The 26108-nt window shown below is 46.0% G+C and overlaps 1 protein-coding gene across 1 annotated transcript in view; it reads left to right on the top strand.

The window, feature by feature from the left end:
• The first annotated feature begins 331 nt into the window (after positions 1–331).
• The window catches only part of OSBP2 (oxysterol binding protein 2), a 119804-nt gene continuing 94027 nt past the window's right edge, over positions 332–26108 (top strand). The window contains 4 exon segments of the mRNA XM_037375990.1: positions 332–587; positions 589–606; positions 608–672; positions 8326–8403. Of these exon segments, the coding sequence (XP_037231887.1) occupies positions 393–587; positions 589–606; positions 608–672; positions 8326–8403 (356 nt within the window). The 5' untranslated portion in view covers positions 332–392.

Here is a 26108-nt window from a genome sequence, read left to right as displayed (position 1 = left end):
GCTGTGGTGGTAGGCTGCATACACAGCCCCCCCCCCCCCCCACCGTTCTCCAGAGCTTCCTCCGAGGCTCCCCCGAGGCACTGGCCGCTCGGTGGGCCCTGTTGCCCGTTTGTAAAGGAGGGGTCGGCGCAGCCAAGCCACAAGATCCCCCCCGCCGCGCCGTGCCAGCGGGGTCGCGAAATGGCGGCGGGGGTCAAAATGGCGGGGGAGGGGGGCGCGGGCTCTTCCCGCCCCGCCACCAGGGGGCACCCGCGGCGCGGCCTCACGTGCCTCTCCTTAACCCCCCCCTCCCTCTGTGGACGTGCCGCGGCACCGCCCCCCGCGCCGGGGCCCAGCGGAGCGGAGCGGGTGGCGGGAGCGGAGCCGTCGGGCCGCGCCGCGCCGCGGGGTCTATGGGGAAGGCAGCCGCGCTGTGTGGCGGTGGCGGCAACAACAGCACCCGCGGGCTGGTCTCTCTCCTCAGCGCCGTCCCCTGCTTGGCCTGCCAGGAGCTGCCGGCCATGAGCGCGGAGCCGGGGGGCCGGGGCGGCGGGGGACCGGCGGGGGGGCCGCCCGCAGCCCCCCCGGGCTCCGACACCTACAAGGGTATGGCTCTTCAAGTGGACCCAACTACCTGAAGGGCTACCAGCGCCGCTGGTTCGTGCTCAGCAACGGGCTCCTCAGCTACTACAGGTACCGGCGGGGGGGGCCGGTGGCCGCTCAGCCCGGCCTGCCGCGGCGGGAGCCGCTGGCTGCCCGGGCTGGGTGTCGGGCTGGCCCCGCCGGGCCCGGCCAGGTGCCCCGTGTGGTGGGGGACGAGTCGCGGCCGCCCGGCTGGGCTCCGCGCTTTGCGGGACGGAAATTTTTTCGTTTCACTGAGTTAGTTAGGTTTTTTGTTTGGGTTTTTTTTTTTTTTTTGGTTATTTTCTCACTTCTAAAGCAAAGCTCGGGTTTTGATCTTTCGGCGCCGCGGCGGGGAGCCAGCGGGGCCCGGTGCGGGCCCTCGGGGATCGCTCCCCCGGGGATCGCCCCCCCCCCCCCCCCCCTCGGTCATCTCCCATCCCCACCGCCTCCTGCTGCGGCGGTACAGCCGCCCTTACAGCCAGAAGCTTGCCTTCTAGCAAAGAAACCACAAACCCAAAGCCCTTCTTGCCTAAAATTGATTTCCTTTTGTAACCTGCTTCTGCTGCTTTTTTCTTTTTTCTTTTTTTTTTTTTTTTTTCTTTTTGCTGGGCAGGAGAGCAGAGGCAGAAAACCCTTCCAGCAGCCGTGGGTGTGCTGCGGTGCCAGGGCGGAGGGGAGAGGGTGGCCCGGGATGTGCCTGGGGAGGCAGCAGGCTGTGTTAGTGACAGAAGGAAGTTTTAGCACTCAGCAGTGACTCAGAAAGTCTTGCCTGGCTTTCTTTGCTGTCTAACGTGATGGTTTTTATACACACAGGCTATAGGCTTCGTGTATCGAGTATTGGATGTGGGGACTGCGAGGTTTGAGCCAAAGTGATGTCATCTTAGCAGGTCTTGTGTTTCTCTAGCAGTTGAGTCGTAAAAATATAAATGTACAAGCTTGTCAGATTTTGGTGCTTGTGTCGTTTAGGAAGGATCATGCCTATTGTCACTTGAAAGGCAAGTGCTCTGTCACCTTCAGTATTGTGGAGAACATTTTGGCTGTGTTTCAGAATGTGGAAATGATCCTGGATATTAAAGATGGTTAGAACTTTCATTTTAAGTACCAAACCCTCTGGGTGAGGACTTCTCTGTAAAGGCTGTGCAAAAGCTGTTTTCCTCGTGACGCAAAGTTCATCTTCTGGTTTCCTCTCTGCTACAGCTGATGACATGTGAGCCTGAAGCAGATCCCCGAGCTCAGCTCACTGTCAGGCGTTAATATAAAACGCTTCCAGCTCTAAAGAGGGATCTGGACCCTGGACCCTGGTGTCGGACTACAGGAGGTAACAGGTCAGAAGTTCAATGGTGTATTTATCCACATGGAGTTCTTTTAAGTCCCCCCCTACAACCTCAACCCAAACAAAAATGCTCTGTAATGAACAACCCCTGCAAGAATGTAGTTACCTCTCAGTAATTCAGCTAATTTACTTATAATCCTTTCTGGTATGCTTATGCTCTTTACCTTAGTCCAGATCTGGACCAGCAGAGCTACGAGGCTTGAAAAGGTTGAGTTTTAATGCTCCACTGTAACCATGTCAGAATATTATTTTTCCTGTATTGATGCCAAGTCTGTCATGAGCAAACAAGTGGTTTCTTCAACAATTATTTAGATTGGTACAACTAAGTTTATTTTAAGACAGTTTGACCTGTTTTAGGCTGAAACAACAAACAGAAACATCCAAGGAAAATATTCTGAGCAGCATGGCGAAGTTGAAACTGCATTACTTTTGTGGAGCTTTCAGCCAGCGCAGACCTGCAGCAGCTGCTTGGGAAAAAATGGTGCTGAAGGTTTTTGTGCTGCCTTTTCATCATTGGGCTTGATGAGAACTGAGTAATAACAAAAATACAGTGCAGACACGTGGTAAATTTTTTCTGAAATGGAAAAAAGCCTCCATGATGCTTTTTAAACCAAGGCTTTTAAATAGCGGCTGTGCAACCATCGAGTGTCAGCTCACATTGCTCAGTGCAGAGTGCTGCTGTGAGGCAGTTTGGGGTAAAATGGCGTTTTTATTTCAATGTGACTTATAACTAACTGACAGGAGCAAGGAAGCTCCAGGTATCAGACCATGTGTTTTCATTGACCTCTTGTATGTGCGCAGACCGCTGGGCAGCATGTGGTCTGCTGCTTGTTTGACTTTTATGTAGGGATTTAAGAAGTAACTTTTATAAAGGCTCTCTGCTATTATGTGAGCCACGTGTCTTACTTTCTGCTGGGTCTTTGTGCTCATCCCAGCTCTGAAGGTGCATGCCAGAATTTTCTTTTTCTGCCCTTGCTGCTGAAGGCTTCACAGGTTAAATCACACCCTTGTGGGTGAATTGGTGCACTCTCCTCATCTCCATGGCTTTTGATGCCATTGTAGCTTGAGTTTGGAAGGTGGTTGCCTGGATGATTTAGCAGTTGACTATTTAGGACGAATATCATCAGAAGCTTCCTTTTGCTTGTGCACTAGAACCATCTTACTTGGAAAAACTGCACCGTGAAGCCCAAGTGGCCTCCTTGTGTGTATTGATTTAGTTCCAGATTGAAGCTTTTAGTTTCATTTGAATTTCTTGCTGCTTGCTGTTTAGCTTACTTTAAAAACCAGCCTGTCATGTTGCCTGGTGGTGATTCCTGGTAGGTTTTTTGTTTGTAGAGTTGAGCTCTTAAAATCCTGCGTGACCTCTTGGGAGCTCCTGTTGTAGTGGTGTGTGGGTGGGCGCAGCGCCATCCGGCAGGAGTTACTCGGTGGGGTTTCCTCGAGCAGCCAGGTGCAACGTCTGTTTTCTACCCGGTTGGTTTCACAGGGACAGTTTGCTGAATTAAAGCTTGTAATTAGAGTATTCTTTCCAAATGGAGTGTTTGAAGCCACCTGTATCTTTGCTAAAGCTATGAAGACATCAAGTCTTACTGCCAGCAAAGCTTCCCTTCAGGTCATGTGCTTTTGCTTCGTATTCCCAACTCTGACCCTTTGGAAAATGATAATAGCTGAGTAGTTCTTGAAGATTTCCTCTGTGGTACCCTCCTCTGGAGTGAGGTGTGTGGATTTAGGAACTTTTAGGAGTTGCACAGTAACAGTTGGATCATTTTAATTGCCCTTGATTGTCTCTCTTAGGTTTTTTTTTGACAAAGTTTTCTGGCTGACTTGGAAATCTACAGTGCAGAGGTGATGCCTGTGTTGGAAGGTGGTTTAAGCATGGCACAACTAGCCTACTTGACTTGATAATGATCAAAACTCTTCTAAACTGCTCTGGCAGGCTGCCACTTATAGATTTGTCATTATCTATAATTAGCATGTCTGTACAGGAGAATCTAATCACCTTGAACAGATAAGTGTTTTCAAGGAGATTAGAGAGGATCTTTAGGTAAGTATTAATTCATCAAAGATTGGTGTTAGCTCGTGATTGATGCTCCAGATGAGTGTTGTCTTCTCCAAGCAGCTTTCTCCTATTTCGAAGAGCTCACAAGTTTTGTGTTGTCTCCTCTGTGGGTTTGGTTCATAGCCTGTTATTTGTGGATTAGGTGTCTGCAGAGCCTTCAGCAAGTACTTTCTGTGGTCACAGTATGTACCAGTTAAAGCAAGGCCAAACGGAGAAGGTAAAAACATTTCATGCTGTGTGTGATTTGATCATTGTAAAGTTGAAAGGCTTCTCACCAGAAAGCAACCTCAGCTCCTTTTGCTGGGTCTGCTCTTAAGAGGAATGATGGGTGCCTGGGGCAGTTAAGCTGCCTGGTCTGCATTATCCTGCTAAGGTGGAGGACATGGGAAGCTCAGTTCTTTGGAAAAACTGTGTTTCCCAGAGCAGCATTCCTCACTAGCTTTGTTTATCCAGCAGTTAACTCTTGATTAGCTTTGTAAGGCCTTGAGTACAACCCAGAGGGTTTTTTTCTCTGCTTCATTCATGTGCTGACACTGCAGCTGAAAGCTGAGGTGGTGAGTTCAGGAAGGAGCTTGAAAACCACTGCTGATAATAGAGGCATGGAGGAATTGAGGACTTTCAGAAGAGACTGAGAGCCTCTGATCCAGTGCCCACTCAATACGGGGCCACCCAGTGAGGTTGCTCAGGACCTTGAGCTGCTGAAGTTTGAAAGTTTGAATGTCTCTGAGGCCTCTCTGGCCCCCTCTTCCAGTGTTGGACCAGCTTTAGGGGGTGTGTGTGTGGGGAGGGGAATGTTTCCTTATATTTAGCTTATACATACTTTCGTAGAATGATTTTTGTAACACCTTGTCAGACTTCACAGACATAGGAGTAGCTGAATGTCTCTGACTGTCATCGTGAGGGTGCTGGAGCACGCAGGTTTCAAGGACAGCCCTTTAGCTGTGGGGTGACTTTGAGCTACTTGTTTTTGAACAGCTTTTAAATAATTTGTGTGCCCAGTCGTCTTGTTTTCACAGGATGCTCGCTTTATCCGTATGGCACTTTGCTGTTGATCATTGTTCATCATTTGCCCATTTTTGAGGAAGCTCTGCTTCTGTGCTTTGTAGCTGGGGACACGGTGCTTGCACAGCTCCATCAAGGCACAGCACACCAGAGCAACACTGAAGTGCTGCCACGGTGTGATATGAGTGATGCTCTTTGCTGTGCTGCTTGTTGCAGGCTTGATTGCTCCGCTTCTGCTTTAGTGCTGTGGTGGGGGAGCTGGGCTTACTTGGCTCCAAACAGTAACTGCTGCTGACACTGCAGGAGAGCATGAGACACAGATCTTAGTCCTTAAGGGTGTCTTGATCATGGCTGGATTTATTAGCAGTGTATGAGGAGTCTTATATTCCTTCAGTTGTAGTATTCTGCCTGGTTCTCTTTGCTGGTTGCAAACTGCCAATGAGAGTTACGAACTATTGATGCTTTATTTCTACTCATATAATCTTAAATGGAGTATGCTGACCCAAATGCTTCATTTGATGAAATTGTAGCTGAAGTAACTGGTTTCTCTTGTGCAGAACTAAAATTTTGAGAGGGGGAATGCATTCTGGTTTTGTGTGGAACAACTGCAACCTATATTTCTGTCTCAAGGTTGATTGTATGGTGAACTTTCAGGTAGCGTTGCTCTCACTGCATTTTTAGCTCCTGGAGCTGTTTGCAGGTATGAAGCATGTTTATGGGCTAAGCGGCTTGGATACTTAGGGGAGCCCTTCACCCATTTCTGGTCTCAATTGTTCCAACTTTTGTGGCTGGAGAACACGTAGGTGTAGTTACGCCTTTGCTGTAGCCTTCCTCCGTTGTCCTCTGCAAAGGCAAGGGAAGGTCATTGCTACAGTCCTGCATTTCTCCCTACATTGCTGGTAGCTGCTGCTCAGCTCTGCCTTTTGCAGCTTAAGGCTTGTGTGGGCAGGCTGCTGCTTCATGACAACAGTGGCTTTGCTCACCTCTCAGAAATTGTCAGCATTTGGGTTGGTCTTCTGTTGGTGTGTGCTGCTGGGCACACTCGAGGAGCGATATGGCTGGTCTCTTCTGGTCCAGGTGCACAGAGATGATGGGCATCACCTGCCTTTTGACTGTAGCTCCCATGCCTGCCTTTTTCCAGAGTGATACATATTCAGCTCTGACTTGGCTTGCTCCAATTACAGGTTTAAATTTGCTTGCATGGTCTGTCATCCTCTGTACCCACAGTGAGTCACTGGTGAAGGAGCTGATCTTTCTTGTTAGAGGTAATGTGAGAAACCTGCTGTGTTTTTCCTTACAGTATCCCTTTTAACTTACCTGATTTCCTCCCAAAGAGTTTTCAATCAGTGCAGTGTACAGTGTTTAGAGCTTCTGAATGACTTGGACACTCATTATCTGTAGGTTGATTTTTATGTTGCAGCAAGTCAGACTATTGAGCTTATTTTCTGTATTGTTTTGTGCTTATATATAGATTGCATTGCAGCTAGGTAACTTGAGGAATTTTAGGTAACTTAAGCGTGCAGTGCTATCAGAGCCCTTTGCTTCTTGTAGGTCTCTTCAGATCTAGTGCTGATGGCCAACAACTGGGGACGTCACCCTGAAATGTGAGCTGTGCCAGCCGGCTGTTTGGGTGGCCGGCAGCTCGCCATGCTGTAACATCCTGGAGATTTGTCCCCTAAATAGGGTAGTGCTTCAAAACCTGGGCTAACTAGAGGTGTTAAACTTCCCTTCCCCATTATACTATTCAATTGTTCCTATGGTACCTTGGCAGAGACCTTTCTACATGTTATGTCAGCCTTTGTTTGGTTTTGATCAAAAAGCTTCTTTAATAGTTAATTACTGACTATTCCTGTGTCTGATGGCTGCAGGCTGGGCAGAGTTAAAGCTGGAGGACAGCAAAGCTGCATGTGCTTGTTGCAGTTGGGTCAGCGATTGCTGACTCACACAGGCGTGTGTTCCAGGACCAGTGCTGAGCTGTCAGCCTTCAGGCTATGTACGAATCTACTTCAGAATTAAAAATGCAAATTGAAAGCATGGTACTATAGGCCAGTGCCATGATTTGATTGTTAGTGGCAGCACGGGGATAAAAGCAGAACAAATTTCTTGCTTGATCCCATTCCAGGCACTTCTACAATTTGCTTCACCTTTGCAAGCACAGGCTTCTGGGCGTAATGTTTTGAAATGTGGCTTGTTGCTCTCTGTCATCCCCGCCTCCTGCTGTCACCAGGTGATGTTGCTCATAACTGTATGACGTTGCTGCACTGTTGGGTTTGTTGCTGCTTGCAAGTCATGTCGTGCAGTTCACAGTGCTTATATGGGCAGCGATGAAATTTTTGCAGTGTAAGCCATACTGATGGGCTTGCATGCCTGTCTTAGGAACAAGTTGTTGTGTGTGTTTGCCCTGTGTCCAGCAGTCCTTTCTCTTACTCTAATTTGGGCCAAACTGTATTTTTATCAACTTTGCTGTTTTTTTAAAAATCTTTTATCCAACTCTTCAAGGATATTTCTGCTTTGAAATCACGACCAGATACATGTATGTCCCTACAGTGTCTCAGAAGGAGGTCCTTCATTCCCTAAAAATAGTCTTAATTCTCCAAATCTTTCTAGATGAAGAGCACTGTATAGGCACGCGTAGCAGTTTAAAGCAGCTTCTGCAGTGCATGTGAAGATAAATATCGTGAAGTGGGAGTCTGTGCTTTTCTCTTTTCCTTCTTTAACACAAAGCAGTCATTCTTAATCTGTTATTAATAGCTAGAGCAGGTTTTTGCTAAGGCCTTTGTAAGAAACAGAGTAGGAAAATGTTGTCCTTCGCACCCACTGCTTTTATGGTACTGCTGTATGTGTAAGTTCATCTTATTTCAGGCTTGTTGATTGATATGGATACCTAAACACTGCAGCTGTGTGGGTTTTTAAAGAACAGCGAACTGCTTCCCATGGCACAGCTGTCAGATGTGATAACAGGGCCTTGTAGTAGTAACCTTGGATGGGCAGCAAAGCTCCTTTGGGAAGACACTTGACCTCCTGTTGCCAGGGCATACGTTCAGATTACTTGCTTAGTTTCTTTAGGGATGCTCCCTGTGGCGTTCTGTGAAGTTGGGCTGTAAGTGCAGCCACGTTCTCAGAAGTCTGTTCTCAGAAGTGTGGTGCTGGGCACTTCCCAGCTGACTTGGTGCTTTGTGCCTGTCACTCATCCGAACAGAGAATTATTTATCACAGCAGAAAATATCCATGGCAACTAATTTGCCAGTTCTGTGAATCTTCATGATTTTTGAAGTTTCTCTTTCTTTGTGAAATGCACAGGGGTGGTTCCACAAACTTTTTTTTTCAGGTCTTCTGCAACTGTAAGGAGTGATGGCTCTTCTTGGAAACGTGTGAAAAATACACCGGTCCCAGTTCGGAAGATGGGGTGAGTTTGGGTGATTTGGCTGCAGAATGGGCATGGGTGACTGAGATGTGCTTATGCCAGTAGGATGGAGACATGCCCCTTTATCCCCAGATGGATTGTGCATGAGTGGAGATTATGTGATTAAATAAGCACCTTTTTGTCTTAAAAATGTGGAGATGATACGCAGCAGGTGGAGGTGTCACCTGTGCCTGCAGCTTGTTAAGAGTTGATGAAGTTAAGTTCTAGCCTTTGGTTTGAAGTCTGTTTTGGAGGCATGTGGATGTGAGCTGGGGTGGTGCTGCCTGGCTAGGTGTCAGGGCTGTGTACTTCAGAAGCCCCATTCTTTTATTTTTAAAAGTCTGAGACCTTCCAGCTTTGCTGTTTCCAAGTGTGTGCATTACTGATGTTGGATGCTGTTTACATACCGTTTATTATTCCCAAGTTACCACTGAGATGTTGCCCAGCAGAGCTTGTGGAGCAAAAAGCACTACAGGTTTATGGTGTGTGGTCAGGTGAAAATGACATATGACTTAATTATATCCAAACAGTTTTTTCCTTCCCTTGTCAGTTGGGTCTCTTGTGGTGTGTGTTGGTGAGAGACTGCTGCAGGCTCTCCATCTTTAAATCTCTCTTGGGATGTAATTTTTATAAGCAGGAGGGAAGAGAATACTCAAACCCAAAGTTGTTTTGCGATGGTACAGAAGGTGATAATCCTCTTAATACTGTGTAATTTGTATTGGGCGTGCAAGGTGCGCTATCAGCACACATTGCTGATAGACACAACTTCCATTGTCTTGAGAAAACCTGTAGGATCCCCTTTTGAAGCTGGTGTGGTGTTGATGTTCACAGTGGCCATATCCTGCCAAGGACTGATTAGGAGTACTATGTGGCTTGGTACTAGCGTGTAGTGTTTGAACAATGTAATTTGATTATTTTTTTTGTAGATGTTATAAGATTACATCACATTAGTCCTAGTATTTGCTTTGTAATGTCTTTATTAATGGATGAATGCACTCACAGCCAGTCTGTGGATGATACTAAATGGAGCAGAGAGGTTGCCATGTCAGAAGGCAGGTCTGGATCCTTCTGCATTTCTTCTGAAATCCATGATTTCGTGGCAGACTGGAGGAACAGGATGATGGGAACCTCATGATGTTCAGCAAAGGGGAACAAGATGATTAGGAGTCATCAGAGGTCAGCTGTCTCTTTGGCTGCACTAGCAGGATGCACCCAGAATGTCGAGGGAAGGGATCATGCCCTCTGCTCAGCACTGGGGAGGCCCATCTCGGCTGTGGGTCCAGTTTGGGGGTCACCAGCACAAGGCTGCAGTGGTGAAGGGATGTGGGTGTGCTCAGCCTGGAGTGGAGGAGGAAAAGGGGAGATCTTATAGCTGCTCACAGCTATGTGGTGGGAGCTGCAGGGAGGACAGAGCCTGGCTCTGCTCGTGACAGAATGAGGCAATGGGCTGGTACCAGAGGATGGGAAATCCTATGTGGTCACAAGGAAACAAGTTTTAATGGCGAGTGAGGGCTGAATACTGGGATAGGTGTTTGGAGAGGTGGAGGAGGCTCTTGACTATATTCAAGCTGTGGCTAGACAAAGTCCCGAGCAACCTGATCTGGTTGCTTCTGCTCACAGCAGAAGATTGGACCTGAGGCCTCCTGAGTTGCCTGTCAAACTCAGTTAATGTACTGTTCTTCATTATTTGGTTTCTGATGCTTAAAACTTGGTAAGTTTGCCTTCAGCTCTCCAGATACTTGAAGGAGGATGAAGAAAAGCCATGTCATGTCTGTGGCTTGCCCATTGTGCCGGAGGAGCACCTGTGCCTGGATGCTTTAGGCTGTTTCATAGAATTTCCCACTTCCATGGCACCCTTCACTTACTCTTTTTTTTTTTTTTTTTTTTTTTTTTCCTCTCTCTCGCTGATTCATGTTCCACTGCCAGTATCAGGGACAGATAGCTGTAGCTGGGTGCTGGCTTTTGGGAGGGCAAGAGAGCTGCGTCAGCGAAGTGCCTGGTGGCAAGAGCTGTGTGGGGAGGTCTCTAAATGTGAAGTGAGGAGATCTGATCAGGGCTTACAGAGCATTGGGTGTGTACTGATAACCAGTGGTTTACTGCATCCTTCTGGTCCTTGTGTTGTACCTGCTCTGCTCGTTTCACAGGTGAGAGTCATGTCACAGCTGGGGGAGTGGGAAGGGAGGAGCTGCAGGTATGTCCCCTGTGGTCTGGAGCTCTGCTATGCCTTGCATTTGGAAGCGAGCAGGATGCACTTAGAAAACTGAAAAGCCGCTTTGTTCAAGAATCGGGACACTGGTGCTTTCAGTATAGCTTGAACAATGCAATCTCACCATGTACTCTGTGCTGTTCTAAAGTTGATTTTTTTAATAGTACTGAGAGTTCGGCTTTGTAAAAGCTAGCGTTACTCATCCAGCCCTTCCAGCTCTCCATTCCTGCACTGCTTGTGGTTGTAGTACTTCTTTTAAAAAATCAGTACAATTTTATTCTCTAAAGTTGTTAAGTTGGGCCCTCAGTTGAGGGAAGGGCTGCTGCCTGACACTGGGACAGCCTGAGGATTGGCAAGCTAATATAAATGCATGTCTGAGATTTATGATGTGATTAGACTGTGTTTTACTGGTATATCATGGTTTTATTGGTTAAAGCTTATAATAAATACAGTGTTTTGCTGGCTTGCTTAGGTAGGTAAAGACCTGGTTGGGTTTGTGATCCCTTTAGGAGTAGGATTTGCTTAGAAGCTGAAACAGAAATGTGTTTTCTTACCTGTTCACTTTTGCTTGTGTAGTCTCTGGAAGTTGTAGCTGTGGTGCTGCCCTTGAACTGTTTTCCGACGAGCCGCATTTTTATGTAGGTGAACTTTGAGTATGCACTGGGTGAGGCATATCTACCTCTTCCTCTCTGTCCCTTTCTTTTACACCACAAGAAAAGCAGTAAAGACTTCTACTTTGAAATGGAAAACCTGTGAATGCAAACTCCTTGGAAGTTTAGTTTTAAATTTGGAAGTTGACTTGCAGAGGTCTAGCAAGTTGTCTTTTGTTGCCCTGTAGTAAGCCAGTTTTTTCCTCCTTACAGCCTGTAGGCATCCAGCCCTGAATTGTCACTTCTGAGTACCTTTAGATGATGCAGCACTGTGTCTCAGCACAGATAAGGTCTGTAATTACTGGATTGGATTGAATTCTACTTCACATCTGCAGCCCTAAGCTGCCTTTACAGTACAGTAATGAAATATCTCTCTGGCTGCCCATATCCAATATTCTCTGTTTTGGGGACGTTACAGGTTAATGTATTACCTGTCATCCCCTGCTTTAGAGACAGCATAAAGCATGTGCCATGGGAAAAAGACTGATTTAATCATGATTTTTACATTTGATTTCCAAATGTGCAATACCTGTAACAAGCTCGGTGATTGTGAGAGTCAAGTTCTGCCGTTAGTGTAGATGGGGCACTGAGAGCTTTAGGGGAACATCCCTATGGATGCTGCAGGGAAGCAGTGACATTTGTTTGTAGTGAAGCACTGCGAGCTTGCCAGTGGAGATTTCCTCTGTAAGGTGACTGCTGTGCTATGCTCTGGGTTTCACAGGGTAAGGCTGGATTGTTGTAATGGGAGTAGGAGCTCTGTAGTCTTTGACACAGTGTGGTTTTAATATTGTTGTGAACTTGGTCCGAGGCATCTGTAGTTCTAGGAAGGAAGAATTTGTTAAGTAATTAGCTTCAATGTCAGTAGTAAGCTTGCTTCTAATCATAGCAGGCATTGCCCTGAAGCTGGGCATCATCACAGCTATGGAGGGGAATTACATTTTTGTGTCACATTCAATACACCATTCTTTAGATATTTTTGCTGTTTTTCATTTGCCTTGTAAAGGAAATAAGTTAAATCTAGCAAGCTTTTTGTCCCATGTGTCATGTAAGTAAACTCTGCTGTTAGCATTAAGTGTATTTTTAATTTAAAAATTGTGGTTTATTTATGGTACTGCTGGTTTACCTGTGCTGTTGATTTTTTCATACAACTAACCAAGTGTTAATAACCCATGGCAGGTATATGTTACGGTAAACCCACATACTGCCAGCAGGAATCATAGAATCATATGATGGTTTGGGTTGGAAGGGACCTTAAAGACCATCTAGTTCTACCCCCCTGCCCTGGGCAGGGACATCTTCCACCAGACCAGGTTGTTCCAAGCCCCGTCCAGCCCGGCGTTGAGCACCTCCAAGGATGAGGCACCCACAGCTGCTCTGGGCAACCTGTGCCAGGGCCTCACCACTCTCACAGTAAATATCTTTAAAAGTATTCCCTGCCCATACAAGACTATGGGATAAGGTTTTGTGGATCAGACTTTTGTGTTGCCCAAACCTGGGATCAATACCTTGCGTTGTGGTTGGCAGCAGGGTGTGCGTGGCTGCTGGTCCCATATCGTCTTGCTGGGGTTGGAGCCTAAGATGTGCACAAGACTTGATGGAGAGTGTGTTGCAGGTGAGCTTGGGCCTCCCCCCTGCTGCCACATCGATAGAGGTTCCCTGGTAGGAATTGCTTTAAGAAAAGCCACAGTGCATCAGATCTTGCATCAAAAAAAAAATTTGGCTTTTCAAGGAGCATTTAGAGGACATGCAAGAGTTGCATGTGAATTGTTGATACTTAGTTTGTAGCATGTGTCTGGGACCACTGCTTTGCCCCGCCCCGCCCCCCCCCCCCCCCCCCCCCCCCCCCCCCCTATGCTGAGTATATCTTCGTCGGATGGGAGGAGAACAAGTACAAAATGCAAGACCCGAACTTGTTGTTGTGGACCTGCCAGTTGAGGTGTGATGGGCTTTGGGGTGATGAGCTTTGCCTGGAGTTGCAAAGCTGTCTTTCACCCTAAATGTTTTTACTGTACTTGCTAATGGGAGAAAATATGGGGAGTTTTGTTGGCTTTGTACAGGACTAAACCAAAGACAACAGTGGTAATGTATGGTATGTTGAGGGTGGATTTATAGCCTGAGGGGTGTAAAGCTAGCAGAAATGCTTAAAATCACTGTCTGGTTTCAGTGTGCTCTTGTGATTGAAATTAGTGAAGGCACTTTAGAGTACATGGTGTGAAGTGCGCCTTTTATCTCTTTAATAGAACCTCAAGAGTAACTTTCTGCTGCAGCAGATCTCTATAAAGAGAATCTGCTCCCATGTGCAAGTACTGTAGTCTGAGCAGATTAGTTAAGTTTTAAGCAAGCATGAATATGGTGTGATCTAGCTCGTTTACTTGGGAAAAAGAGCGTTTTACTACTTTTTCACTGGTGTGTAGTTCTTAAGATGTTGATACAATTCAGGGTTTAAACCTGCTTTTTTTTCCTGCATCTCCTTACAAGACTGAAGAAATAAAAATGGGGAAAGAAGATTAAAAAGTGAATTTTCATGCGTAAAAGTACTTTGGTGTATCCTGGGAAGAAAGGAGGAGGATGAACACAGCTTTTTTTCACCTGTATGAAGTTATGCTCTGAATACTAGCTAAGCAGTCAGAGGCTGCTTTTCTTCTGCAGCTCAGCTGGGGTCGTTCTCCTCCCCTGAGGACAACTTGCCATGTTCCTCCATGCCGTACTTTGGGCTCCTTTGGTGGTAAAGTTCCAGCAGCTGAACCTGCTAGGGTGAGATCCCTGGGGCTCGTTGTCCTTCCTGGTGGCTGCTAGAAAGACATGGGACCTTCTTAGATATGCTTAAATGGAGGAGCACGTGTATGCAGAGGGTGGCTTTTAGACCAATTTTGGCCATTCTTATCTGTGACCTGCCTTAATGCTCTCGTATAGAAGTTTGTTCTTCGATATACTACAAAGCTATGCAACAGAATTCATCTCTCTTCTGTTGGCTGGATAAGATGTAAAGCTGTGAAAAAGATACAGAGAACTGGTTCCTTCTGGTGCTGAGCTGTCTTTGTCAATGTTTGTTTTCAGAGGTGTATCTATATCTCATACCATATTGGGGTAGTGTGTATCAATACACTGATAGCTGGTTAAGGCATGTGGCAAATACCTTCCTGCTTTTCCGGTTATCACTTCTGGTTTTTTCTGCGCTGGCAAAGTAACCAGCTGTTTGCCCCTGTGTATGTTAGCTCTTTGCTTGCTTCATCCTGTTGAAATTGTTCTCATTAGCAAAAGAGAATCTCTATTCTGTCTCAGCAGTTATAATTTTGAAATTGTTGGGGAGGCAGAGGAGGCAGGCATTTAAAGAAGGTAAGCGTTTCATGCGTCTCCTATGGAAATGAAAATTGCTGAGGCTGAAGTCTAAAAATAAACTGTTCCCAGCCCTGTCCTTTTGATGGGAACTGCTGGGCACAAGTTCTCGGGCACTCAGCAAGACAGGTTGTTAATGCCCCTTTATGAAGCACCAGGGCCTGGACCTGCAGTGGGGCTTTGGGACCTGCTGGCAAAATCCTTCTGCTTCCCAAGAGCCTGAGCAGCTGGGTGGGCTGGGTCGGGTCGCCTGGCTGAGCAGAGCGCCTGTCATTGTTCGCTTTTGTAATACATGTAAGGTGGGATTCTTTGGAAGTCCCTTGGCTTCTGAAAGTGGCTTCTGAAATGAAATATAGTGACTTTGAATAAAGTGCTGATGCTGCTTTTGTGGATGTGAACCTTGACTTTGTGGAGGAGACAGGTGGGATGGCAGCTGATTCTTCTTGAGAAGGTGTGAAAATGTCCTGTGAAGTGCTGCTTAGGAGACTAGCACCTAGACTTGACTGTAACCAGAGGAGCATGAAGCTGATGAGAACAGAGGGCAGGACTCTCTCTGTGCCAAAGCAGCTCCAGTATTTCTGCCTTAAAAAACCCCAAGCATCTTATTGCACCACTGAAGCTTCCTTGTAACACAGTATACTAAAATAACACTGAAAGTCTGGTTTGAGCAGTTGGGAAATTCGCTTAAAGCTGTAATTCATTCTTGTCTATGCATGAGAGCAGTCCCTTGTGAAGGTCACTGACTTTGCCTTCCCTCTTCGCTGTATGTTTAACTCTTCTGTTCCTGGTAATCCGCAGGCAATATCCATAGGATTTTTCAGGAAGACACTGATCCCAATGTAGAGTATTGGCATGACTTGAATCCCCAAGATAAATTTCTGAAAATACCTGTACATACGTCGTACAGCTGTGTATTCCTGCATGTGTTCTCCTGGAGGGAATGTGGTGTCCCTAGCACTGGAGCAGTCCAACTGTCTTCCTGGCATTTACTTGGTGAAGGTAGATACACCAACACAGTGTCGCCCAGTGCTTGCTTGTCATTTTGGAGTTTTGGACAGATTATATGATACAGTATAATTTATATATAATAATACAATATATTACTGATAATACACAATACATGGCACAATACTATATATATGATACAGTATGAATTAATTATATCACACACATACATATATAAATTGTATATGTACATAAATCCTAAATTTAATACCTGGCCCTAACTGTTGTAACTTTTTTCCATTCTTCATCCTTGGTTGGCTTGATTGACCCTGCTGAGCAGTGTTCATCTAAGGAGGCTGATGCTAATGAAAATGTGACTGTTCAGGAGGAGGTCTTGAGGTGCTAATGCTGAAATACCTGTTTTGGGCATTCAGTCTTGCAGGTGAAGCAGTCGAGATGTCAGGTCTGTCCAGAAGTGGTTGGACAAGGTCACTTAGGCATCTGCAGGGTTTGATCGAAGATGTCTGCCAATCTGAATCGTGGGCCAGTAAGCAGTTAACTCAGTTTCTATCTTAATAAAAGCTCTTGGCATCTCTAGTGACTGAAAAGCCAGCTGCCAAAATTTCTTTATTTTTTGGGTAGTGTCATAAGGAATGGGAAAGGTCTTATGTTGTGTCACACTGTCCCATGCACTCACATTGCGACATGTTTTAATATCCTGCTTGCGTTTTCCCCTCTCTGTTTCATCAGTTCTTATGGAGAAAAAAATGCTGTTCATTGGATTGCTACCTCCTGTGCTCCTCAGGAGTGTGTCCCCAAAGGATAATCTTATTTCATAGGTAATGGAGATTGTGGAGGTACCTTAAATACCCAAGTGTCTCATTCAGTTTTCCATGTTCCCTTCTTCTGCTGAGACTTGAGTAGCAATGTTATGCCCGCTACCCAGCACTTGAAGTGGTTCTGAAAGACAGTAGCTGTGTCTGATATCTCTGCAAAGAAGAGAGTAATTGCTACCAAAAGTAGGTTATGCTGATTGTAGAGCTGAACACTTTTTTTGGTCATGGAATAAAATTTCTGGGTTGCAGGAGGCCTCAGAAACTGCTGTTGTCCACTGATGTAGAGTTTTTGCCTTGAGCAGAAGCATCTGTTTTGTTGTGTTTGGTGGAGAAAAAAGCAATTGAATGAACAGCTTTTCCAAATCTGTGCTGGCACCCACCTAGAAGCCAGCCTTTATGCTGTACTTAGATAATACCTGTAGCAAGGCAGTTGCTGAACTTGTTCACAGTCAAGGGCTGAGAGGCAACAGTTAGGGTGGAGGTGTACATGTGAGGTCTTTAGCTTTGTCTTCTTGTGCCAAGGCCTTAAAACAGAGGAAGAAGTATGTCTGTGCAACCATGTGGGCTTTGCATCTAGATATCTAGCTGTAAGAAATATTTCACACTGAAAGAAATTCTGTGCTGTAATTTTAGCATTGTTTGAAAGTAGTCACAAGTGCGATGACTTAAAAAGTGATGTTCAAGGTCAGAGGCAGCGTCTCTGAAGAAAATTTGTTTGGTACTGAAAACATTAACGTTGATGGTAACTAGCACGAAGAGAGCTGCTTGCAGCTATGGAAAAATCCTTGAAAGCAAGCTCTTCAACCCACACTTGGTCTCAGAAAGACTAGGTAAGTCTTGTGCTCAGAGCAGATACACCCCTAAACTCTATAGTCTGGAAAACCAGGATATTTTTACCATTCTGAATACTGTAAGTATGAAGGCACATCAGCAGGATAGGAATAAAAGTCTGATCTTAATATTGACTGTGCTGTGCCTTCTGTGCTCTACGCTCTTGGACGTGGTGGAGGGTGTCCCTGCCTGTGGCAGGGGGCTGGAACTAGATGATCCTTAAGGTCTTTTCCAACCCAAACCATTCTGTGGTTCTATGATACGATTCCATGATGGTGAGAAAATACAAACATGAGCAGACTATGGCTGATCTTTATTTTGATTATTACGCAAGTAATCATATAAGTTCCCAAGGGCTGAAGGACCAGTAAAAACTTAAAAGCAGAGGCTGTAACAAGAAAAATTACTGCTTGAGACTCTCATCTGCTGGTATTGCATTTATTTCAGTGTTCTTGTGTAGTAACAGCATTTGTCAAATTAACATTCTGTATCGCCATTTGTTGTTTGTTCTTGCTTAAAAATGGGCCTCCATGCATGTAAGTCATGTGTTGCCCAGGTCTTAGTTTATACTAACTTCTGTGGAGATGATGGGATCTGGACCAGACCTTCCATAAACTTCTAATTAATGCATTAAATGTGGCAGCACTACTACCCACAAATCTTGGTGGTTTTTTTCCCCTCTAGATCTTTAGCATTTTTGCTTGGAAAGTAACGAAAATGGTGAACTGCTGTGCTTCCTGTGGCATTTTTAGAAGAGGCGAACAGGGTTTCTAGCAGGGTTCTCTTGAACACTGAGCGTGTGCCTGCCTCCTGCGAAGCTGCTGGTGTTGCTGCTGGGCTGCAAGCTCCAGGCTCTGTCCAGCAGTTGCAGTTTGCACTTTTCATATTGTTTGTAGTTACCTGAACATACCCCTGAACTGAGCTTTTATCAAGGGAACTACATCTAGGCAACTAGTCAGAGGGGAGCCTAAATGGGAGGAAAGCCAGTGCATTCAAATACAGGTGAGGGAGTGCCGATGGTGATACAGGTGTGCCTGTGTCTTTTGCCCAGAAGCTTTTGGTGTTGTGCCTAGGTTGTTACAGTCATTGGCAATGTCTTGCAGGAGATGCAGCTCCTGATGCAGAGCCTGGGCTTGCTGCAGCCTTCCCCCTGCCCAGCTGTACACTAATGGCTTTGCTAAAGATGCTGACCTCATGGTTTGGGTTTCTTCAGCTGAGATGGGCAACTGTGTGTCACATCTATGGTATCAGCTGGTGGGCTAATTCTGTATATGGGACACTTAGTACTCTGATATACTCTTATGGGGTTTCCTTTTGGCCGAGTACTAGGGTATTTTCCCAACCAGATACACTTTGCTTTGCTTTCCCTGTGCTGAGCTCCTTTGCAGCCTGTCATTCTGCTTCTGCTGGAAAGGGAGGAGTAAAAGCCCTTTTTGGGAGGTTGCAGCAGTGTTGCGTTGGAGCAAAGCTGTGGTTGTGCAGTGTCACACCAGCATGGAGAGCTTTTCTTGTCCTACAGAAGAAGGTGAAGGTTCACCCTGGGGAGCAGGTGAAGCCACTCACCCGAACCAGTGGCTTGAAGAGCTCTTTCTGGGTGCCCTGGTCTACAGGGCTGATAGCCTTATCAGCTGGGGCCACCACCAGCCCCTCCAGAGGCAGACAGGAGATAGCATGACATGGTGGGAGGAGTGGGGAAGCTTACTGGGAACTTTTTTTTAATCATTTGTTTTATTTCTTCATTTTTTTTCATAAAAAAACCCAATGCAAAATCCCTTTGCCAGACCCTGTCTTACACTTGCTGATACCTGCTCAGTGGCTTACCTTTTTCCCCCCTCCTGATCACTGCTGAGCTTTCCTGGCAGAAAACTTGCACTGTGCACATGGGAGAGTCATAAATGTGTTATAAAAGCTAATCCTGAAGAACATGAATCTAGGTAGATTGCTTTTAGAGTATCCTTTTATTTGGGGTGGAAATCTTGTTTGTGGGAGCACTGTAGGAGCAGAACATCTCCTCTTTGGGGAATGAGGGGAAGGGAGCTGGGGTACATCTATGTTTTGATGTGGTTCTGATGTTAGCAGTAAAAGCATTTCTCAGTTTGTGTGCATTTATACAGGCTTTACACAGTGTTTTTTGGGGAAACAAGAGGCTGGGTGCTTGGCTCTCTGCTTGGATATGTTATATATTTGGAGGAGATTGCCTGTTGACAAGCCAAATAGGGCTAGCTGCGCTGTTCAGCCATCTAGCCAGCAGGTCTGCCACACTTTTGTTTAAGAAAAGAAGCAGGGGGGAGGCCTGGGGGTTTTCAGAGATGTTTCAGCTGGGCAATGCTGTTGATTTTCTTGACATGACCATCTATTAAACCTGTGTGCTTCTCCAGTAGTGAATTTTCTGACACTCAGTTACATCGAAGATGCCTCTGACCTGAAAGTGCTAACGTTTGCTTAATGCACTTGTGAGATTTTGCATTAAACCTTTATGGCACACAGTGTCAGGGGTGGGTGCAGTGCCTTGTCCTACACTGCCGTGGGGTGGGTGAGAATGTTTCTAACAGATTACTTTCCCCAAGCTCCCTTGTAGTTTTTGTGGTGTTTTTTTTTTTTCTTTGTGAAGCATGGAGAACCAAGTTCTATTTGTACATGATGCAAAGCAGAAGTGTCTTTGGGGTTTTTCCTTGCAGAGGCTTGCCCTGCACTGGCACAGGTGTTGCAGCCAAACTAAAGTGGCAAAGCACTAGAGAAAGGAGTGTGAAACCCAGATTGCTTCACTGCATCCATTTATTTACCACAGAGGTTTACAGTCAAGTCAGCCCTAAATCCTTGCTTGTGCAGTGTTGGCTGAGGCTCATTGGTGTTGGGTCCCAGGTGTGGGTAGGGGCTTGGCCCAGAAGTCAGGTTGGGAAGCTGCTGGACAGGTCAGGGATGGGTGGGAATATTCTTGTGATCTGTGGAGGGTGCCTGATCTGCGGGCATCCCTCCAGCTGGTGAGGATTGCAGCCCGGATTGCAGGCTTTCCTTTAAACCCGATCGTTGCTAATCTGTGCCCATCCTGACTGCAGCCAGTTGCAGATTAATCGGCCTTTAAATAGAAGTAAATCGCATTTTTTTTACAGAAATCTCAGGACAACGCTTACCATATGCTTGTTTGGGGCTTGTTTGTGATTTGGTAGGTTTGGTGAAGGCAAAAAGAGGAAGGAAAAAAATAATCTGAGCTATTTGTCATGTGGAGCTTGCGGTTTGTGAGAGCTGTGCTGAACCAGCTTGTGATGTGCTGAACGTGAATACTGCTTACTGTGTGAGCTGGGGGAAATACCTCCTGAGCCACGCGCCTGCTTTCTCTTGGCATTTGTGTTGTGGAACTGAGTCATCACAAAAATCCTTTTTCCTTCAACCAAGGGAGAACAATAACCCCAAGAGGTTTGGTGTCCACACTTACATCCGCTAATTTCAGGCACGTGAGCTTTTGGCCTCAAAATAAAACCAGTTTTAAGGTGCTTTTTGGAATTTCTCATGCATAAAGGAGAATGCAGAGATTTCACTGGCTTTATACCCCCAATTATTCTGAACAAAGGATGTGCAAAACCTCAATTTATTAGGAAATGTGCCGGGAAGCACTTGCAGGTTTCTGTAACCCAGTTATGGGGCTGCTCTGCCTGAAATGTTTTAAAGGTTCTCGTATTGACAATGGGATGCCGGTGACTGTGAAACTGGGCACCAGATTTCAGTGCAGATTAACTGCTTGGACTCAGAGGATGCCGAAGTGGCAGTGGCATAGGACTGGAGGCTGGTGCCAAGGTGGGGAGGGAGCCACTGGCCGGCACAGGCGACGTTGAGGAGGCGGTGGTGGCACAACAGCCTTTTGTTGTCAGGGTGAGATGGGGAGTGCGCAGCTCCTGTCCCTGCACTGTATGGCAGTGCTGGTGGGGTCACTGAAGGATCAGAGAGCTTGACCTAATCCAGATAGTTGTTAGACTATGAATTCTATATGGAAATCCTTGTGCATTGTCCAGAGTTGGTTCGTGCTTTGTGGAACGCAAGCAGAGAGCAGCATCCTGTGGGAAGTGGGAGGCTTGCTGCTGAACCGTGTGGCAGATGGGCACAAATGGCCTTTCCTGCACCCTGAGTGCTTGTGACTGCATTGCCTTTTGTGCTGCTCCCCACTCTAGTAATGAAACAAAATCTCTTGAGAGAAATTTCCATCTGCAATTAATTAAGAGAAGGATCAGCCTGATTACCCTTGTGGACTGTGGTGATTGTTCTCCATCATCTTAGGGAAAAAAAAAAGAAAAAGAAAAGGTGCTGAAAGTATTTCAATGCATTGCTTATACTGTGAGCCAGGCAGAGTATAAATCCATTCGGTATCACCTCTTTTCTGTCCCGATCTATTGCATTGCCCAATTTTGCTTGTTTCCTGGTCCTTGATTTTTGTTCTTGCCTCTGCCTGCATTAGGCTCTGCAGCTTACTCTAAAGGGCATTTCCCAGTTATGCAGCTGGTACAAATATTTCTCTATGGCTGCAGAGCCCTTAACTTAGTTAATCATATGATACTTTTCAGGGGGATGGGAAAATGAAATGAATAAACTGGTTTCAACTTAATCCATGGAAGATGCATTGGCAAGTTGGGAGAGGTCAGTGGTGTAAGAAGCAGCAAGGCTTTCCAGTTCCTCTCTTTTCCAGGGTAAACATGATTTAAAAAGTGGTTTTCTGTCTGAACTTCTGAATGTTTCCAGGTTGCCATATAGTGGAGAAAGCAAAGGCAGAGATTAGTATGGTCCCAGTGTAATCAGATGTGGAGTGATGAGGGGTCAAACATCTACACTTTCACCACCAGAGAATGGTCTTCATGTGTGTAATGTTAACAGAAGTGAAATAATCTTGTTGCACAAACGCAAGCGATGAGAGGTCTGCACAATTTCTCTATTAAATGTCTGTGTTTTGAAATACTGGTAAGAAGTAGTAGCAATTAGCAGACTCAGCCAGAGGGATGCTTCGCAGCCATTTATAGTTGGGATTCCTGCCTGTTTCTGGTGATGTACTCTGCTTCTCTGTCAGAACGCCCACACTTAAATGAACTTCAATGCGCATTTGCCTTTTTTTGTGGTAGTTATAAGAATACCTGCCCTGTTTCCTGTATACCTATATATCCGTGGTCATGCGATGCACAATGATCTGTGTCTTGGACCACTGTGCTTTGCAGGGGCTGATGCTCTTCCACAACCCTCTGCAGAGAAACCCTCTGATCTCCCTGGGACTGGGATGTGCTGAACTGCTGCTCCCGAGTTGCAAGTGCTGGGGACTTACCTTCTTCCTGTGGGAGGGAATATGCTGTCAGGGAGCCCTGAGCAGATGCAGGAACAGGACTCCCTCTCTCTAATTGGGGAAGTACCTCCTGGATGTGTTACTTTGCAGTCCATCTGCTACACTACAAGTTTCCTTTGCCTTGTTCTCTTCTTGATAGATCAGGATGAAAATGTTTATCCTTGTCATCTTGTTGAGAAAACCGGGGAACAGATACAAACCCTGGTGGTGTTTGTCTGGCAGCGTGTGAGTGCTAAACTGTAAACCTAGCTGTAAGGTGGTGCTGAGCTGGCTGAATTTGGTAGAGTGGCCAGGGCAGCCAGGCTGGAGGTGTTCAGGGATGGTTGACAACAGTCATCTTGCTACAGCGCTCTTCAGTTCTTGGGCTGTGAGTTGTCATTTGGGTCCTTGAGCTGCTTTGACACCAGATGTGCACCGGCATCTCCAGACCAACATGTTTATCAGTCCTGTCCTTTCCAGGTCTCCTGGTATGTTGGAGGGTGCGCTGAGATGCTGGGTTTGTGCTGCAAGGATGCAGTGTTTACTTCTGGCTGTGTTGCATTGGTTTTTGGGTGTGATCTGCAGCACCGGTGCAGAAGCCTAGATTTGTAATTTTGTTGAGATATGGCAGCCAAAAAGTGTTTCTGAGCATCTAGCTCTTGAAATACAGTGTGGTGGTGGAGCTCACAGAGGAAGCTCCTTGAGGTGTGTGTTTTCTAGCTCCAGAAATGGACCTGGGATTTGTGTACAGCTTCATGCCATATGTGTAGTGGCAATGTTGCTGTAAGGTCTCTGTATCTCACTTCCACGACTCAAACTGCCTGCCCCCATAGTTTCACTCTTTTCTATGACAGTCTGTAACTTTTCCTTTTCAGATGCTTCATGTGTCCCTTGTTTTCTCCCTGAATCCTTCGTAAGGGTTCCAGAGTACAAGTCAGAAATGTCCCTGATGGTGGTGAACCGCTTGGATCTGTCCCTGTGCTGTGTTCATCATCTCAGCTGAAGCGTGTGACCTGCAGGAGCCAGCTGTCACGGTGATGCCAGTGGTGCTGGGGAGGCTGTTTCTGGACCTACAATCAAAACTCAAACGTGAACAGTAAAACTTCCTTGTAAAACTTCAGCCACACATTATGAGCTGTTACAGCTCAAGTAATCTTAGAGAGGGAAAAAAGACCAAAGGAGATTGCATGGCAACATCAGTAGATTTTCCTGTAAAAGTTATTTAAATTAGGAAATATTTCCTCGTTGGTAAATAGTGACCAAGCAGCTGAGTGATAACCTGGCAAATGGTCTAGTGTGTCTGCTAGTACCTCTTGCCTGTTGCCAGGGCTGTAGCTCACAGCAGATTTCTGTATAAACACTCAGTGCTGCTTTCCCAAGGGAAGAATGACTCAGATGGCTGCTTATGAGCTGTGCTGGCGTTCGCATCCTTGCTTACACTGGGGATGAATTTTTTGAAGTGTGTGGTCAGACACTTGGAGGTTCAGAAGATGCAGCAGCCTCTAACGTATGTGCCCAAATTTTACTTGTTGTGGCATAACTGTGGTGAGTGAAACCCCAAGGGGAAGGACATGCTGGAATAGGAAAGACAAGAATATGTGACTGTTTAAATGCTGCTCACCTTGTGCCTCTCTGAGTTTGTTCCAGGGAGGTGGCTGTGGCTCTCAGCATGGGGACAAGTTTGAGCCCTGCAGTAACCTACATTTATACCAGAAAACAGAACGACTGTAGGAGTGATAAGATGGGAATTAAGTATTTAAAATGTAGAATCAGGTGTGCTGGTTACTGAGGCTTATGGCAAGGTTTTGAGATAGTAGGAGAAGGATCTCTAGGAAGCAAGTGAGTGCGTATTTCAGGAGGTTATTTTTTGGGGTATAACTTAATTTGTGTTTGGATTTTCCTGTGAACATGCCGAGTGGTATGGAGTGGTGTTGGGAACCCACGAGCAAGCAGTATTGGCCCTCCCAGCTTAGGAGAGAAGCCTCAGGTCAGTCTTTGCGTAGCTTCCTGCTGAGTTTTTTGTGGATTAGCTGCTTTGGAGAGCTGCACAGTCACTAGCCTGAGCATTTTTAGCGCCCTTGTGGTGCTGGATGCTCCTAGCTAGGGTGTAACAAGATCCGTACATGTGTCATACCCACTGTGCTTAGCTGAACTGAGCTTTTGAGCTGCCAGGGTTGCAGGTGTGTGCTCTGGTCTCAAAGTTGGGCTGCTGTGCTCTCCTTGACCTCCTTGTTGGTGCTCAAGCTATAAAGCACGCTGAAATACTGCTGGCCACCTGGAAAGTGGGTCCTGTGCAGAGCAATCTCTGTTCCCTGCTGGAGTTCTTTGCCTGATCCTGTCTGAGCTGTGAGAAAAGGAGTGATCGAGTTTCAGGACAGATGAGGCTGCCCAGAAATGGTGTTGAGCCTTGCTGGTGGAAAGGAAATCTTAGCAGAGAAATTCTGTGAGCATCTGTCATGCTTGCTTGCTTTAAGTGAATGGTGTGTTTAGGAGCAGCGTGAGCTGGAGCTGTTTATTGCTTGCTGCGTCTTATTAACTTCCAGCAGAGCCACGCAGTTATTACAAAACCCGTATAAGCAACACCTTACCAGCATCTGAGGCTAAATCTCTGGCTGTTATGATACCACTGAAACCAGAGCTGTGGAGCTAGTAGATGATCTACTTTTTCACCTCCGCTGTTGGTAAATCTGTCTTCTGAGCTCTTACAAAGGAATTTCATCATTTCATATATAGTAAGATTTCTTACAGTTGTTGAAAAGTAGGAACATCTTTCTCTTGTATAGCACTGGCATACTCGGAAGCCTAGTGTAGCTCAAGTATTCATTCAGAACTGGAAAGCAGGTCTTTAAATCATGATTTATTGTTCTTTTATTGCAGTACGGCATGTAGCTGATCTGACAGGCTGCAGAATGAGTTGCTAAAATTTAGACTCCAGGAGTCTTATACTGAAGGCCTTTTTAAGTAACTGATGCTGATAAGTTGTCAAGCTCTGTATGTTTAGATTTGTGGTATTAAAGTAGCTGAAGCAGATTTTCCAGCACCCCTCCCCCCACAAAAAAAAAAAAGAGAGAGAAATGCTGCAAATAATATTTTAATAACAAGGTCTTTGAAGGTTTTTGCAAAATCCAGCATTCTGGAAATTGCTGTGATGCAAGAGCTTTGCTGTACTTGTGGTAGGGTGCCTGAGTGATGATGCCAGTCTGAAATTTGTGTCCTACACACTGTCAAAATAAAAAACGCAAATGTGGCCATATTCAGAACAGCATCTTCTGCTAGCTTTGACAGAATCTGTGCAGGAACTGGGACCTGTGTATCCAGAGTAGGTTTGACAGTTGAAGTAGAGACCTGCTGGCATCATGAGAAAGTATGTTCGTGCTTTTAGAGTAAGAAAACTCCTTTCTGATGATCCTGATGCATCTATGGGCAGCACCGTTGTTGCTACAAGAATGAATTTGGGAATAAGCCATGAGATCTGCCTCCACAATTCCTGGCCTTTTTTGTCTGGAGCCACATGCTGGAGCTGGGCAGCCCTGGCAGGGCCATGTAGCCTATGGCTTGGTTAATAGCTCAAGACTTGCATGGAGCTTGCCCTGGTGCTTTGAGGATCT

Source organism: Falco rusticolus, chromosome 1 (assembly GCF_015220075.1).
Source record: "Falco rusticolus isolate bFalRus1 chromosome 1, bFalRus1.pri, whole genome shotgun sequence".
In the NCBI taxonomy this organism is placed as follows: Eukaryota; Metazoa; Chordata; class Aves; order Falconiformes; family Falconidae; genus Falco; species Falco rusticolus.
Note: the sequence above shows the minus strand (reverse complement) of the source record. Positions and strands in the feature narration are given on the sequence as shown.